The 17,427-nt window shown below is 36.4% G+C and overlaps 1 protein-coding gene across 7 annotated transcripts in view; it reads left to right on the top strand.

Annotated features, from left to right (window-relative positions):
• Nucleotides 1–17,427, top strand: part of LOC117409563 (zinc finger protein basonuclin-2-like) — a 349,521-nt gene that overhangs the window by 248,237 nt on the left and 83,857 nt on the right. For 5 of the 7 annotated variants that reach the window (XM_059001981.1, XM_059001986.1, XM_034015805.3 and 2 more), the window contains one exon: nucleotides 5,508–6,293. The exons of the other annotated variants lie outside the window; for them this stretch is intronic. In XM_059001981.1, the coding sequence (XP_058857964.1) occupies nucleotides 5,508–6,201 (694 nt within the window). In that variant the 3' untranslated portion in view covers nucleotides 6,202–6,293. Of the gene's footprint in view, nucleotides 1–5,507; nucleotides 6,294–17,427 lie in introns of those variants that run through there. 7 annotated transcript variants of the gene reach the window in all.

The raw sequence follows: 17,427 nt of genomic DNA, 5'->3' as shown, positions 1-17,427 counted from the left end.
ATTATATTTCAAAAGTGGATCAGGCTTTTGTCTTATGGTATTTCCAGTAAGCGTCCTTAAATAATGCAGTTTAAATTAAGAAAAAAACAGTTACATCTTTATTCCCTGACAAAGCCCACCACAGCCCTCTCGTTCTTTTGAGTCCAATGCACCTTTCAGTTCTAAATATTGATAGAGCAATATCTGTTAATGAACAAAAATAAAACATCCCTGTGCAATTAGCATACATTATTTACTGACCACAGTTGCCTACAATAAAGAGGTAAATGTTTATGTTTATCGTGGACTCAGGCTGCAGCAGTAGCACAATATGATTAACTGCTGAAACACGCATACCAGTAATCATCCATGTTATTAGTGTCATTAATCATAATTCCCCAAAAATGACAAGAGCCTTTTTTTTTTTTTGGCCACTGCTGCCTGTGTCTGTTGGCCGTTATAACTCTGTTAATAGGCTGCCGTGCACCCCAGTGCATGGGGCTTTGCATAGAGAACGGAAGGTTAATTATATTTGAGCTGATGATTTCCCCTCTCTTTGGAGTAGGCTGAGCACTTTGTTGATCCCCTAGAGTTCACTACTGTTAAACCCGTAAAATAACTTTATTGAAATTTTCTTTTGTTGTCAGGAACGAGGAGAGCTTTCACAAAGATATCTAAAACAAAAGGAAAACCAAGCTGGGCAAGATTTTTAAAGTAAGCAACTAGCAGTTGTGTAAGCTACTCTGCAGCTCAACTCCTCTTGTTAGTTCAGTTAGATAAGTGAAAGGTTCAAATAATGAAATGAATACAGAGAAAACAGCCTTCAGACTGACTCTACACTTCCTTTATTTATACCAAGTTTAGTATAGTTACACTAATTAGTAATGTTCTATATGAAGACATTCTTAGGGCATTCAAACAACTAAGCAACTGCTACATTATTATTATTATTATTATTATTATTATTATTATTATTATTATTATTAATAATAATAATAATAATAATAATAATAATAATAATAATAATAATAATTAATTAATTAACCAAAGAGACTGGACTTTTGCTTAAGGTAGGTGATTCCTTTATTTGTACAATATTACCAAATAATGGCTGGTGAATTACACTTACTGTAGTTTACCATTTTAACTACTGGCACTGGGGATAATTTAATATAGTACATAACATAGCTACAGTTATACCTAAAAGCACACGTCAACATCAGAGGGGTGGTAGGGAGGCATTTACTGTAAAGTTTTCCTGGCTGGCACAAACTTTAAATTTTGCGTTTTGTGTAAGCTTTTATGTGATGTGAATTATGACTTTGTTTCAAGAAATAAAACAAATCCAAAATTTGAAATTGAAGGCAGATGGGTGCTGATGTTGACTTTGTCTAGAGAAACAACCATGGCCAAAGGTGAAGAGGCTCTGAAAAAGCCACAGCCTTTTAGTCACAGAATGAATCACTGCTATAATTACTACTGCTTTGTTTTATGCTTACCTGCTCTGTTTTTACACTTGTGTTAAGGCTAACTTTACTAAAGTACCCTGTAGCTTTCAGTAAAACCAAACCGGGGGTAATGCAACAGTGTTTACTTCTTAATACTAGTGTCCAAATAACCTTAAACAAAATAGAATTGAAATGTATTGTGGATCAAATACCAGGACCCTGCTGGAAACTATTTCTATAGTAACTACATTGTGTGGTTGTCGGGTAAAGGTATTGTAAGGTTAAGATTTTCCTGAACTGGCCTTTTCCTTAACATTCTTTTTCCAGTACTGTCTGCAGAGCCATCTTAAAACCCAAACAAATAATGAATGCTTTGTGATTGGCCTGCAATAGGTTAATGACCCCTTTCCTCCTTTTAAACTGCTCCCAGCAGTGGCTAAGACCTTGGGGCTCATCTAATGCATTACAACCAGCAGAGGTGCACCAGTTCAGGGTCATTTATAGATTAACAAAAGTCCACATTGGGATACCTGCCCATCCACCCACACATTTTTTTTTTTCAAAACTGATATTATTTTAATAACAGTAGGAAAATAAGGGGGGAAAAGCCTGAACCAACCATCTGTTTAATTTTACCTTCCCATGCTCTTTTTCCCAATTAGCACGTTAGGATTAATTTGGTAAACAAATTTGGGAATGATACGCACGTCAAACTTGAGAAGGCTTAAAGATGATTAACATTCCTGGGACAGGCGCATTAGCACAGTACTTTGCTTCCTCTGCAAAGTAAAATGGGTTCTCTGGAGACTTCCCCCATCTTTTGTCAAGATGAGACCCTCAATTTTGTTTGCCTGCCACATTACCGGCCATGAGGGGATGCTGTGAGGAGGAGGGGGGTACGAGGATCGGAACGGTGTAGGCAGAGCAATTCACTGCACAACTGACGAAAAAAAACAAAGAAGGCTAATTCTGATAAATGGTCGACCCCAATACATCCTACCTGTTATTACAACAGACGTGCCGTATCTGTGCAGTAAATTAGTTAAACCCCTGAAGAGTTTAGCGGGTAGCTTATCTTCAAGTGAATAATTTCAGTGGAGGGGGAGCCATCTGCGTGACTGGTGTGAATGATTTGTCTCATATTGAAATGGATTCAAATGATTGTATATGCAGCATCTTTCATTTCCAAGACCATAGCACAGACCTTTAATTTCTGAATTTATTAAGTAGTTCTTTTGAGCAAATTACTCACTTGCAGCACAGGATTTATTTTATTTTATTTAATACTCAAGACTAATATGATACAGTAGTATTACAGTTTTTTTTTTGTTTGTTTGTTTGTTTGTTTTTTTTAGAGTATTCATTTTGATAAAAGTATTTCATCTTTCAGGAGCAGAATAGGCACATGTTAATACAATAATTCTGCCAGTGTTTAAAAGGTTGTTAAACTTTGAGTTATGGTATCTTTTAAGGTATAATACACATACATATTGACAGTGGAATTTATATAAAGGAGCTATTTTAAGAAATTGCACATTGTATACTATTTTAAGGTTGTTTTAAAAAACACATACATTAATGAAAAAAAATATTTCAACAAAAAATAAAAACTGGTTAATCTATTTTAGTATTTGTTTTTTACTAATTCTTGAGTTACAAACCTAAACTTCTTTTACAGTTTGTCAAAATATGGAATATACAAAAGCTGAAAAACATTAGAAAGACTTTCATTATGATTTTGTATTTTGTTAGGCATTGCATTACTTTTTAGCAAAGCTTTTTCTTTTCTCAATTTGTTTTGAAAGAACCACCATTTTTGCCTTCAATTCTATGTATAGGTATTTCTGCTGTTATCTATTTTGGTGAAGCACCGACAGCTCATATGACTCACTGCTATAGAATCATGAAAGTGTCTTAATGTTATGAATGTCATAATAGTGTTGGTAAGTGAGGTGAAATTGAATTGGAGTCTGGCATTATCACTATGTGGAGCTCACTCCCATTGACACCCATTATATAATGTCTGGGGCATTTTAATCTGATGGGGGTGTAAACTAAAATAGATTCAAGCAAAATTAGCGTGTGTAATGTGCACCGTTTTATTCCGAAGGAGAAAAAAAAAACACCTGCTGAAGTTACAAACCCCAAAATAATCAACAAATTTAATTTAAGTGCTTTTAAGTAGTCTTAAGTTGTTTCAAACTAATGTTACCATTACCATTCCTCTTGTAGTCAAAATGGTGCAATCAAAAGCAGCTGAAAAGAGCCCCCCTCCCCAGTTCTCAGTTTCTGCCGATGTTAAGCTTGAAGTTATATGGTGCCATATCAGCACCAGAATGCTGCTACCTGTATAGTGCAGTACAGATGCATTGTGTTGATATTGCTGGTAATGCTGTGGTCAGCTAATGGTTCTGCATACCGTAATGGTATCCCAATTATATTTTTAATATGATATAATGCACACATTAAGTGTGTTACATTTGGTAAATCATGTGACATGGCTTGGACTACTGGTATAACAAACAGCATTTTTTACAAAATGATTAATGGTTATAATGCTGTATTTTAATAAGTATCACAAATAAACTGCCTTTCAGAGAAAGCAAATGTGATAAAGCTGTCTATTCCAATGCTAATGTACTATTCTGTTCCTCCTGATTATCATATTACTGCAGCTCAAATCAATTGATAAAGTTGTTTCAATATGGAAGAGTATTTAATTGAGTAAAAGTCAATACAATTGAATTACAGGAGGGAACTAGATTTGCTGACAGCAGTAAACAGAATACCAGGATGTGTCTTTGCAAGCATTTAACTAAAAAGCTATTCATGATTAGTACCGTATATCATTTGCTTAGAGAAGTTTGCTCTTGGTACACACCACCTGCACCTACAGCTCTAAAATTCTCAATCCTAAAATTCTAGATGATGCAAACATTTTGGCCATAGCTGTACATGCATCTCAAATGGCTGTGTGGAGATTTCTAAGAATGTTAATAGGATTTTGGCAAACAATCCTTATCATGAGTACTGCTTACGTCATCACGCTGAATGTCCTTCATCTCTTCACCAACAAAGCAAAATTGAAGACAACAGAAAATTAATTACATAATATACTACAAAACAAAGATGCTGCAAATACTAAAATCATCATAAAAACTTCGCTTTTAGTGTTTTCTGACTTCCTAAAATTCAAACAAATCCAACTCAACGATGTAAATAAATACGACATTCACAGACTCAGAGAATTCTATGTTGCAGCGAGAAAGTCAGACGGACAGTTCTATACCAGAAAAACTTTAAGAACTATGCGCTATGGACTTCAAAAACATGACTTTCTTGACTGATTCATAAAACAAATATGGACTGCAGACCTTGGCTCATAGTGGGAAACTAAAGGCCCCTCGAGAAAAACTATAGTTACCTCCAGGAGACAATGCCGCTGTTGGTAATTATAGTTTTTTCCTCTGTGGCCATAGTTTCCAACTATATGCCTCCTCTTCAGTCCATATTTACTATATATACTGTATAACATACACACACACACACACACACATATATATATATATATATATATATATATATATATATATTACACACCTTGAGACAGAAGCATGTGTAGCTGTCTGTATGGAGCAAATGTCTGACTCTGAGGAACAACATATAGTATAGATATTCTTATTATCTACTGTACCCGGATTTCCTGTAAAATCAACTTAAGCTAGATCTATTAGAGGAAATACACTAGAGTGGAAACAGGTTCTCTTTGTTATATGTGTTAAATGTGACCAACCCCTCAAAAAACTGCTGTTGTTAGGAATGATAACAATTGAAACATATATTTATCAAGCAGGCCCAAATGAAGTGTTTAAAGTTGTAAATGTTTGTGGAAAAAATATGTTATCTACATTGCAGCATATTTAGACTTGTCAGTGGTATCTTTATTGAAGCACTGACACTTTTTCAATTTGTTTAACTACTGTAACAACAAACAACACAACATTGTCATTATTACGAATTATAACTCACCTTTCTATGTATTTATTTATTTATTTATTTTTCTTTAAAAAAAAAAAACAGGCACAGTGCTAACATCAACCTGCATCGCAAACTGCTGACCAAAGAACTTAATGATATGGGGATGGACACTCACCACACATCCCTCCCCAAGGAATTGCGTGACGAGTTCCTGGCCAAGATATATGGTGCTCACCACATGGGTTTGGAGGGCAGCGGCGGCCGGGATGAGGCAAGCTCTCCAGCCGGCACCGAATACTCGCAGACCAACGGCTACTGTGGAGGCCCTGCTGACGACTACATGGTGCTGGACCTCAGCACCGCTTCCAGCATCCAGTCCAGCAGCAGCATCCACTCCTCACGAGAGTCCGACGAGGGCAGCGATGAGGGAATACTGCTTGACGACACTGACGGGGACAGCGACTGCGAGGCGTCCTCCCACAAGGCTGAGGGGCTGGCCCTGGAAGTGACGGCGGAAACAGGAGTGGGCAGCAGCCAGGGCCTGCTTGAATCCTCTTCTCCCACACTCCACTTGGCTTCCACCAGCAATGGCGGGATCATGTGCAACATCTGTCACAAAATGTACAGCAACAAGGGGACGCTGCGGGTACACTACAAAACCGTACACCTGCGGGAGATGCACAAGTGCAAAGTGCCCGGCTGCAATATGATGTTCTCTTCAGTGCGCAGCCGCAACCGACACAGCCAGAACCCTAACCTCCACAAAAACGTTCCTTTTGCATCTGTAGTAGAGTAGCTACCCCAACCCCAACCCTAAACCCCATTTCCCTGTACCAGGACCATCGATTTACACAAGACTGGCCTCTTGCACGGATGGCCTCTTTTGGAACTGCCATTTTTTTTTTTTTTTTTAATAATTCATTAAACAAAAAAAAAAAAAAATATATATATATATATATATATATATATATATATATATATATATATATATAAAACAAAATCTAAGTGCTTTTGCATTGTGACTATTTCTGTTTAGTTTTTTGTTAGCATGGGATGTGACTCATTGAGCAACAGCCGATGCCCAACTTACTCCACCACCATTTCCATTAAAGACGCTCTCTTGCTTTACTCATCTCCAAAGAAATTGTTTGAAATATATTTGTGACTGTTGCCTGCAGAAATAATAATAAAAAATACCTTCTTGATGTCTTTGTGTACCAATAGCTTTTAAAAGAACCTTTAACAAAGCATGACAGCTTCATTTGTAAATACTATGCCCTGAGAGGCTATGATGTAAAACAATTGTATTGATGGTTGTTATCTTTTATTTTATATTACAGTCCTTCCAGCTATTAGATAGACAAGGAAGAGGTAGTTTGCAGCTAGTTTGATTTAACTATGCTAGCTTTAATGCACTTTTTTTTTTTTTTAACTAAAACTAAAAGTCTTGTTTTAACTACCTGCTAGATAGAGAAATGGGTGCTGGCATGCTTATGGTACCCCAGTCAGATATAGTTTTTTCCCCCCTCTTAGTATTAGTACACTAATCTTGTCATGCACTTTTCAACACGGGGATGTGTAATATGACCCATGTCATTACTTTTCAAACTACCACCATTCTGCAAATCTTTTTCTTTGGAAAAAAGAAAGTTGGTTGTTATCTGCAATGGTAGACTCTGATTTTGTCAGGACATTATTCCTGGCATATTCCAGTATTTTGTCCCACATAATTTATCAATCATACCCTACCTTAAAGGTATTGTATCCCTCTTGCTGGTGTGCAGGTGCACAGGATACTAGTAGCAACCAGCAAATGCAAATACTGTATTTTCAACTAGCAAGTTAATTACCCAAATTAAACCACTAGTTATTTCAGGATTATAAGGTACTTTTTTAAATTACATTATTTAAAAACAAATTGTATCATTCATGGGATACTGCACCATTAAGAGTTTGTAGCACAACATTGAATATCAGCAATTCAGTATACTGTCAAGTTGTACAAAGCAGTGTTTCAGTAATGAATTATTTAAAGTATTTACAGAAGCAGCAATGATCAATTACCTTAATAAGCTTTATTATGAACAAACAAAAAAACAACCAAAACAATGGCACTTCATAGCAGAGTAGGGCACTAGTCTTAATAAATCATATTTTTTTGTGTTCTGTTTTGTGTTTATTTTGTTGTTGTTTTTATTTTTGGTTCTTTGCGTCATAATTCTTTAGGCCATATTTAAGAAAATTACATCTAAATCTGGCAACTGTGAAGTAAGCAATGTCTTTAATAATAATAATAATAATAATAATAATAATAATAATAATAATAATAATAATAATAATAATACTAAAAGAGCCTTTAAAACATGTGGTTGACATTATTAAGACATTTAATTGTAAACTTGTGTGTTATTCGGGGGGCATGAACAAGGGCTCCTCCCTCTACTTCTCTTCTAACAATAACATCTGCTATCCCCTATTTAAACCTCAAGCTTTGAATTTGCTCTCTGCCTTGCGTTTTTGTTTTTGGTTTTCCATCATATTCCTCTCCTCCCCCACTTTGCTTCCTCGTCTATTTGGCTGTCCACCTCTGCACCTTCCATTCTCTCCTCTAGATTCCCCTTGGGGGAAGTATCGATTGCTTCCCAGCCTTGGAGACCAAACGGTTCGGTTTCACCTCCGCGAGGGCGGCTCTCTGCGAGCCAAGGGGAATCTCCTTACTCTTCTCTAAGTTATAAGCACATATCTTCTATTATCAATTCCTGAGGACTCTTCCTCTACGCAGCCCTCGATCATGTCCAGTGAATCCTTTAAAAAATCCTACACAAGTTAGCAATCTCTGTGTGCTTACCTTTGCTGAAGGTCATTTGCCAAAAAAAAATGACAACTGTTGAATTATTGAACCATGTTATACCATGCAGCATTCAATGTTACAAGAAACAATGTAAAAAACGTCACATGGAACAGGGTTTGTAACAGGTACTATATATTGTTGTCAGTATTTTGTAATCTTTCTCAGTTTTATTGTGCTAGAACAATTCATTTTGTAAATGTTATACATATGTTATTGTGCAACCTAATATAGCAATGCATGTAATAAGTACACATTTTGACCTGATTTACAGTTAACATCTGCTAATAGATCACCTGTACCCAGATGGCTCTAACTTTAAAATAAAGAGAGACATTTATATAGAAATTGAAGTTCAGAAAAATATGCTTGAAATCTTTTTTCTTTCCCCCTGCTAAAAGCTGGATTTCTGTGTTTTCAAGAACACTGCTATTGTGCAGGTATCTTTTGCTTTAATACATGCTTTTGAGGCGAATGAATGCAAAGGAAGGCCTGGGAAATGTATTTCTGTAACGGGAAGTATCATTAAAAGTGCTGTTACACAGTACCTTCAGGCACCAGTTCAATTTTACCACTGATCTTTCTAATAACTCACTTGTCACTTTATTACCTTCAAGATGTGAATGTTGCTGACAAGACAGTGACACTAACGGCAAACACCCTCTACTCCCCCTCCCTTCTCTCAGACTGTACTCTCCCACTACTTACTGTACAAGTCCTACAGGGACAGACTAATAGTGTACGCTTAAGTTCACTACACAGCCAGCAAGTGTAAAAGGATGTGTAATTGCCTGTTTATCCCAAGTGAAGATAAAATTGAGTACAGAAACTCAGCCTGTCCCCAGAGCCGTGCTGATGCTCGCCACTGCAATGTAGCGAGTCAGCCAGCAAAAGGTGCCACTTTTGAGCTCAGAGAGTCTGTCTGAAGCCCAGGGCTGCTACTCTTCACTCTCTGCCGGCCGTTGACATGACACTAACACGATGACTTGTTACCCGAGCCTAAGTGATGGACAAGAAAGTATTCTGCAGGAAGACAGGCAGGCAAGCAGGCAGGAGGCAAGCTTGTTGGTTAGTAAAAAAGCAGTTGCAGTATTAGAGGTATAGTGTTTTTTTATTTTATTAAATCCTACCAAATGCAGAACTAGTGCTTACCGGTTGCCCAGGGCAGTGCCCATAGCATTTTTACAAACTGATGGTTCAGCTAAACAATATTTTTTCCCTCAACAAGCACTGTGACTGTTGACAGTTGTGACTGAATTCTATAATGAGCATTTGTTCCAATCAGACTGTGTAGCGCAATATAGCTTGTGACTTACAATAGGATAGGCAATTGTCCACATGCCCTAATTTCATAGTGTTACTGACCTTTGGGTGCCCATTTTTTAAGAAATGAAAGGGAGTGGCCTAGCAACTAGGGTCAGAAGTTCCACTTTGAGCCCTTACTGTTTTGACTTTCAGCTCCATCTCAGTTATAAAACTTCACACTCTTCATTGTAAATGAGATGTGTCTCTGTTGGGCTGACAACTGTTAACAGTCACAAAAGTAAAGAGCAAGGCCAACTTACATAAAAAGCATGTGTGTGGTATTTGAATCACTTAGCAGCACTGTTTAATGCCTAAGCAGTGTTTTCTAGTCACTGGGCAGACCTAGTTCTAGTTTAATACTTGGATTGTCATGTACATAAGTAATAGTTTTGGCAATTTGTGTTGTCTTTTTGTCTTTCTTGGCAAAACATTAAGATTTTTTTTTTGAGCACATGGCCCAAATAGATCCCATAGAAGCAATGGAAAACATTGCAGCCCGGGCGAATCCATCTGAACACGAAGTGAAACAAACAGCTTTTAGAAACATATTGCCGAGAGAAGTTGAGTGAGTCTTTAATATTTAAGAAGGCCTTTGCCTACTCCCTGATACTGAGCACAACAACTGAGAAAGATAGCTACAAAATATGACAATAATACATGGGGGGGGGGGAGTTGAGTGACCTATTAATAATGAAAGACTCTCTGTCCACTCTGTTTAACTCACTGGAGAGCAACATTCAACATGAAATCCTGTAAATGGTGCAGTACTCTGTGTAAGCTGATGTATGTTAACATTGCTATTTTTTATTTGTAAAACAATGGATTACAAATATAGAAGGGGGACAAGACAAGTTTTGTTCTTTTTATGAAAATAAAAATGTTCATGTCAGTTTTTTAATTATTTTTATTCTCTGCATTGTCCGCCATGCCTTTAAATTGTGAATTTGTCAGCTACCTTCCCCATATTTTAAGCAAAGACTGCTTATAAAAACTGATCAAATCTTAGATGCTGTAGTTAGTATTATATGTCTATCATATATGTTTTTTGATTACAGAACTCCTACCGCAATTCTCTTTTACACAGACTTGTTGATGTTCATTACGGAAAACAGTTCCCCAAATGTTTACGAAAGAGTATTCTATTTTATTTAATTTTTTTATAGCAGTGAGTAAATAAGCTTGAAAACATAATTATGTAAATGGATTTTTAGGTTTTTTTGTTTTTGTTTACACTGCATATACTGTTTTAGTGTTTTTTTAATTTTTTTTTATATATATATATATATATATATATATATATATATATATATATATATGCTATACCTTCTTATCCAGATGTCTTCTATCCTACAGCTTGCTGCATTATAAATGAAAGTTAATGCACTGCTATATTCCTGTTATAGCCACAGTATGCACCACAAACTATAGCTGCACCAGGGGAATCGGAAGCTTGCATCACTTTGGTCTAATAATTGTGACATAAATTGTTTAGCGTACATACAGTATTTGTTCCATTAGTAGAGGGAAGAAAAAAGGTCCCCTTTTTAATTTCAATTTGCTTTCCTTGTAATTTCTGTACTATAACTGTCTATGGTTTTGCATAAAATGCATAAGGGTTTTGGGATGTAAATGGAATTTTATTCATATTTTGTCCAAATACCTCTTGTAATTTGTATCAGAATTCTTGTACAATTTTTATATTAAAGATTTATCAGTCACTGGCAACTCAGCATCCTTTTTTTTTCTCCAGTTGTGAAAGGAACTGTGCAACCTGTCTGCTTTTTCACATTCAAATCTCCTTCCCCACCATTGATGCCTGTTGGACATTACATTACTCTGTGAGGAAAACAGACATGCTCCTGTTGCTTCAGTAGAAGGTGCATATATAACTTCAAACATTCAATCATAAATTCTGAGGTTAAAAGATAAATAACTAAAGAGTAGATTCGATCCCTGTCAGGATAAACAACAAATTGATTTCAGAGCCTTTTATTGTACGTGACAGTCCGCTTATTTTAAGGGGTATTCCCAGAATAATCACACATAGTTTGGGTTGATGCAACTGAAGTAAAATAAAATATTCCAGATATGGCTTATCTTTATTCGTAGGCAGATCAAACCAGTCCCTGAGACTAGTAAACAAATGTATCAGTTAATGCCTTCATCAGTGATATTATCAAAAAAGTATAAAGCTACAAATGACACTTTTAACTCAGAAAGTAAGTGAAAAAAAAATGTTTTCTAAATATCTTTTTTTTTTTAATAGTGCTATCTTGATAACATTTGCATAATGACCTTAAATATTCAAAAATATTAAACTCAATGGGCCGGATTTTCAAAAGTTCATAAATGACAACTCCAGTGTTAATCAACAAATCGGTATGTAGCATTGATTTTGGCATTTTCAAGAGGTTGTTATGCTTATCTCGTTATTAAATAATCATGCTAACGTGATTTCAGAAATTGTTGATTTACGAAATAATGTTAACATCTTAACGAGCAGTGCTTCTTGTGACTATTTATTTTGTTTGCCGTGAAATTAAAAGCAAATCCGTGTTAATTGTCATAATTTATCAGGAGTTAATTTGCACTTGGAAAACTCACCTTGAAACAAAAATTTAACAGACTACGGCTGTGATGCCGACAATACAGAGACCACCTAGATAATTCAATATTGTAGTTATGGAAATATTTTAGACTTTTATATATACATACATACACATATAATAACTAACAACTGCAAACACCAATGACACTTCAAACGTATGTATTTATATCCTACAATCGTACATACTAAAATAAGACAAAAGTAGATGTCAACATAAGAAAATAAATTCCAACCAATATAGATAGATGGCTTACCCCCTGTCCCATCCAAAAAATACATAAATAAATAAATATATTTTTTTATCCGTGCCGTCCGATTTTTACCCACATGACAGATAATTGTAAATCAGCATTGTATATGTGAAGTTATCTGAATAAATGTACATTCTGCATGACAAAATTCACAATGTTAAATTAACTTTACAAATTATACACAACATAGATATTCCCATTATTTTATATTTCCATTTGGCTGCTGCTCGCTGGTGGGAGAGCCGTCTCCCTGAACGCTAGTAGTTTCCATAACAGTGAATTATGCTTCCATTCATTTTTCTTGATCTCGTTAACATGCATTTTGATTAACGAGTTCCCCTTATTTAGTCGTTGAGACAGGAAGTGATGTACATGACCTGCGCAATTAAGCTTTTTAATGATAAATGCATTCATTAACAACCTCATCGACTCAAAGCATTAGCGGATGGATTTATTAACACATTTCATTTGAAAATCACTTGCTGCTAAAGCTCTCGTTACTATACCACGAGTTCAATACAATAACACTGGTTTCTGAAAATCCTGTCAAAGTGTTTAACATACAGTGTTAAAAAACAATATGGAGCACTGCTCCCTGTAGTCCACACTATGCCTTTAAACCATATTGGTTGCCTTTAAACAGGCTTAAAAGTGCTAAATACGGTTAGTGTCACTGCGCAGCGTTTAACCCTTTGCGGTCCATTTATTCAGCGCGTCTCAGGAGCGTCAGGTCCAATTTATTTTCACACGCGCAGTTTATTTTAGACGCGCTGTTTAAAAGTATTTTTTCACAGTAAAACAGGTTTAAAAGGCACTGCATATCAACAGGACACTCAGTACTGCATCTCCAGCCCCGCCCCACCCCTTGTTCGCTGTATTTTTCACATACTTCTTCATAGTCGTGCATACTGATAAATCATCTCCTGATCAATCGTTTTATCACCAAACTCCTCAATAATGCGATCCAAGTCATTATTTTATTACTGTAACCTCAAAAAGCTCTGCAAATGTCTGTGATATTCTTTGAGCACTGGATGCTGAAGCAGCTATCTTGTTTGATTATGGCCGTGTTATCTCTGTGGTGCCGGGGCTAAGTGTATTGCTCAGATCCGCCCCTTTATTTTCGGCTTCTCTCGGCTCCTATTGGTCTCACTCGGCCATTGAATAGTTTTCTCTGCTTTTTCCAGAGAAAAAATGACTAGAGACCTGTGCTTTATGTCTTTTTGATGATGTCGGACCTGGTCCGACATTGGACAGCAAAGGGTTAATACCATACTCCAGAACCGGACTTGAGACTACCTCGGGGGTACTCTTGAATCCAGTTCTAAATTAGATCGCATCAGGTAGTGCGGTTTGTCAGAAATGTGGACACTGTAATACCAAACTACATTTTTTTGTGTATCCTCCAATATCCCAAAATGCTTTCTGATATGTTTTGGTGCGTGGGCATTACAAATACAGTACTCAGAACAGGTGCCTGAAGGAGTTGAGAATGTCTATCAAAACTGTTGTACCGTATAAAATTTCTGAGGCTTGTTGTAAAATGGTGGATCAAGGAGCAACGTGATCAGATGGCGAAATTAAGGCACATTGATATCTGGAGCGATTAAATCGTTCAAGGAGAACTTAAGAGATCAAAACAAAATACACACATTATGATCAAATGTACCTTGTGTTTTTGAGAAACAAAGCCATAACTTTCATGCTAAGAAGCGATATGTCTTCCGTGGGCATGGACTACATATTTGCCGGGTTGTAAACATAAAATGCAGTGCATGTTGGGATAATGTCATATTGTCCCACAGTCCATTGCACTACTCAGAACTGTAATCAAACTGTTTTAATAGTGTTTGCACGCATTAAGCCTGACTAAACATGAAAATGTACTTTAGTGTGGATGCTATGAGCTGGATTAATGAAAACGTTTTTGAGTACGGTTCTCAAAATCGGTTATGTAGTGTGGACAGGGCCGAGGATAAGCCTGCCAGTAATTCACACTGGATCTGACCAGTTGAACTAGATTGCTATCCATGCAGTCAGTGATTGAGTTTCTGTGTATTTATTGACATCTTTGGAATGTATACATCCTCTGCAGTCATTGTCTTCCCCTGTCAGTCACCAACATCTTTAGGTACCATGTAGACCAATCAGTAGTTGTCTTCTGGGATGTTTGCTTTTCATTAAAGACGTTCAGGATTTCATGGTTCCACTTACAGTCAGGGATGTGATGAACTGACTCTCCAGCCATCCAAAATCATTCCCCTTCTTTTCCTCTCCTTATTTCAATTAACTGTACTACATACATATTATCTAGCTGTATGTTGATTATATTACACATTTATTACAAAGTTCCCTAGGCATTACATTTGCTTTTATAACAAATAAGAACACAATGTTGAAAAATCAAAGCAGCAGTTTATTGACCTTGAATTAGACACAATTTTTCTTAGTCACATGATGGCTGCTTAGCCAATTATTACCCATATGCATCAGTGGCACAATAATAGACCTCTGTATTGATTAGCTGAGGTAGTTAAAGAGATTTCCCCAAAGTGCATGCGAACATTGATAGGTCTCTGAAGGGAGCGCGTGCTTGTGAACAGAAGACCTGCAACATAACTTATTATGTCCTGGGTCCCGCAATTGATTTACTTGGGAAACACAGTGGCTCTCACTTGACCTTTAGAAGGAGTATACAAACAGAAACCATACATGACAGAGTGAACCTAGTATCCATTCATAGGAACCAGCTTTATGTGTGAGTGACAGTAATCTTAAATATTTTGGTCACTGAAATATCAAGAAGCCTGTTTGCAATAGCGATAGAGTGTCTGCCAATTGTGTTACTATGGCGTTTGTCTATTTAAAGGCACAGGAAACACTGTATAGCAAACATTTTTTAAATGCTTTAAGTATTGAAGTGCATAAAGCATACAAAATGATTCCAGTAAATCATATCTAATATATTTTACCATCATTTCATAGATCTCACATATTCCTAAATAAATGATCCACATATGTTAAATTTGTATTCACTTTTTTAAGATATATTTTTAGAGCTTTTGCACCCTTTTCAATGCTGCAACTCCCTTGAAGGAATGCAGCTGACACACACGAGTTGCTTCTGAAAATTTCAGAATGTTTGTTATTTTAGATAACAAATCTTCCTGAGCATATTTTTTTAAATATATATTTCTCCAGAAAAAAACCAAACATTCTAAATATTTGCCATTTATTTTCTAGAAACCCAAACTCCATGAAGCTTCATGGAATGGTCCATAATGCTTCTTTCAAAGTTAACCGGATGTGTAGCATTGACATATCTGCAAGGAGCAATCGATACATGTTCTTCACTAACCAATAACTTACTATAAAAGGCATTAGAAACCTTTCTCCACCATAGAAAGTTAGGCCTCAGGTACCAGTCAGTGGTCCCTGGATCATGGTCCTTGTGAGCTAGAGGTCCTGGTGTTTCTGGTAGTAGTTGGGCTGCCACCTGCATGCCTCTTTCAAACTCTTATAAATCCTTACATCTACCCATTTTACAAGCAACAAACAGCTCATATGCACTTCATAAGATCAGAAGAATATAACTTTGTCATAAAAACAATTCATTTTTGGCAGGATGTGTAAATATAACACAACATTCTAGATTGAATCACATTTGTTAAGCCTTTTTGAGGTTATAGAGACATGTTTTAAAGCCACTGTTGCACCACAATAATATAATAATAATATACTTAAAAAAAAAAAAAAAAAATTCAGGCCAAGACCTCTTTTAATCAACTATTTAAGAGCTCTATACAGTACCATTAAAATGAATGTATCTAGCAAGCAAAATCATGTGTTGGTTACTCTAAATATGAACACATTTGTCTTGAGGAAGGAATCTCTTTGAAGTTTTAGCAGGATCATGGCCAAAACACTTTACAGTCACTGTATGTAAGGCTAATTTAATCTTAAAGGCAGAAGGGGCTGTTATTGTGCATGCCACAATCTAAACTCTGTGACAAAAACAGCACTTCTGAGGAGCAAAACTGGTGGGCCTGTGCATTCTGCTACAGCTTTACTGCAGTGATGCCTAAGCATGTCTTCTTCACAATCCTTATAAAGTAAAAACAGGAGCTGTGCCTAAAGCAACTAAAGTATTTCCTTAGTAATTACAAAAACCTAACTTAATTCTTGCATTGTATCTTATTGTATCTTATCACAAACTGCACTCATAAAAAAAAAAACCTGCTGATGAACGCACTTAGCACTGAAAAGTTGCACAGTGTGCTGCATGAAACAACTAAAAAGGAACAGAACAGCACACTTTTGTTTTAAAACACAGCACTTTATTTCTCGTTATGTATATCACGAGCTGCACAATAAAGTGAGATACCGTCAATTAAACCTTTATTGAAGGTCAATTTGTTTTAATTACTAGTCTATGGCAATTTAGTTCAAAGGGGTAAACTTAAGTGACCGGATCAACCTACGCAGAACACAAAACATGCAATAAAAAATGTTAAATTAAATTGTTCCTTGTAAAAAAATAAAATCAAAATAAAAACAAGTAGTGGCCTATTTTGTAGTCAGGTTAAGCATACAAGGTTTTGTTTTATAGCCGCTTAACCCAAATGATTCTTTCACGTTTAGTTTATTAGTTTTATGTGTCCCTGCCTCTGAAAAGCTGTGGCAATAAATCTTAGTCAAGGCTTCAGCATCTTTGCTGAAATAACCAGGCCTGATGCTGATTCCTTACAAAATCGTGAGCCCTGCTGAGGATGGGCATGTCAACTTATTAGAGTTTTTACTCCGCCGTATTGATTCTGTTCTACACCAGTGAGGACCGTATTGCTGGCTAATGCTAGTGACAAGCCATCAGTCTTATGCAGAAGTGTGTAGGCTTGCAGCTCCTTCCAATCTACAAAAAACATCAGTGGACAATGATGGAGGACAGCAGGAGGGGAAGACACAAGCACAGCACAGAGACTCAGACCTTGTCCAAACTCGGGAACACTACAT

The sequence above is a fragment of the Acipenser ruthenus genome, chromosome 2 (genome assembly GCF_902713425.1).
Source record: "Acipenser ruthenus chromosome 2, fAciRut3.2 maternal haplotype, whole genome shotgun sequence".
Lineage (NCBI taxonomy): Eukaryota > Metazoa > Chordata > Actinopteri > Acipenseriformes > Acipenseridae > Acipenser > Acipenser ruthenus.
Note: the sequence above shows the minus strand (reverse complement) of the source record. Positions and strands in the feature narration are given on the sequence as shown.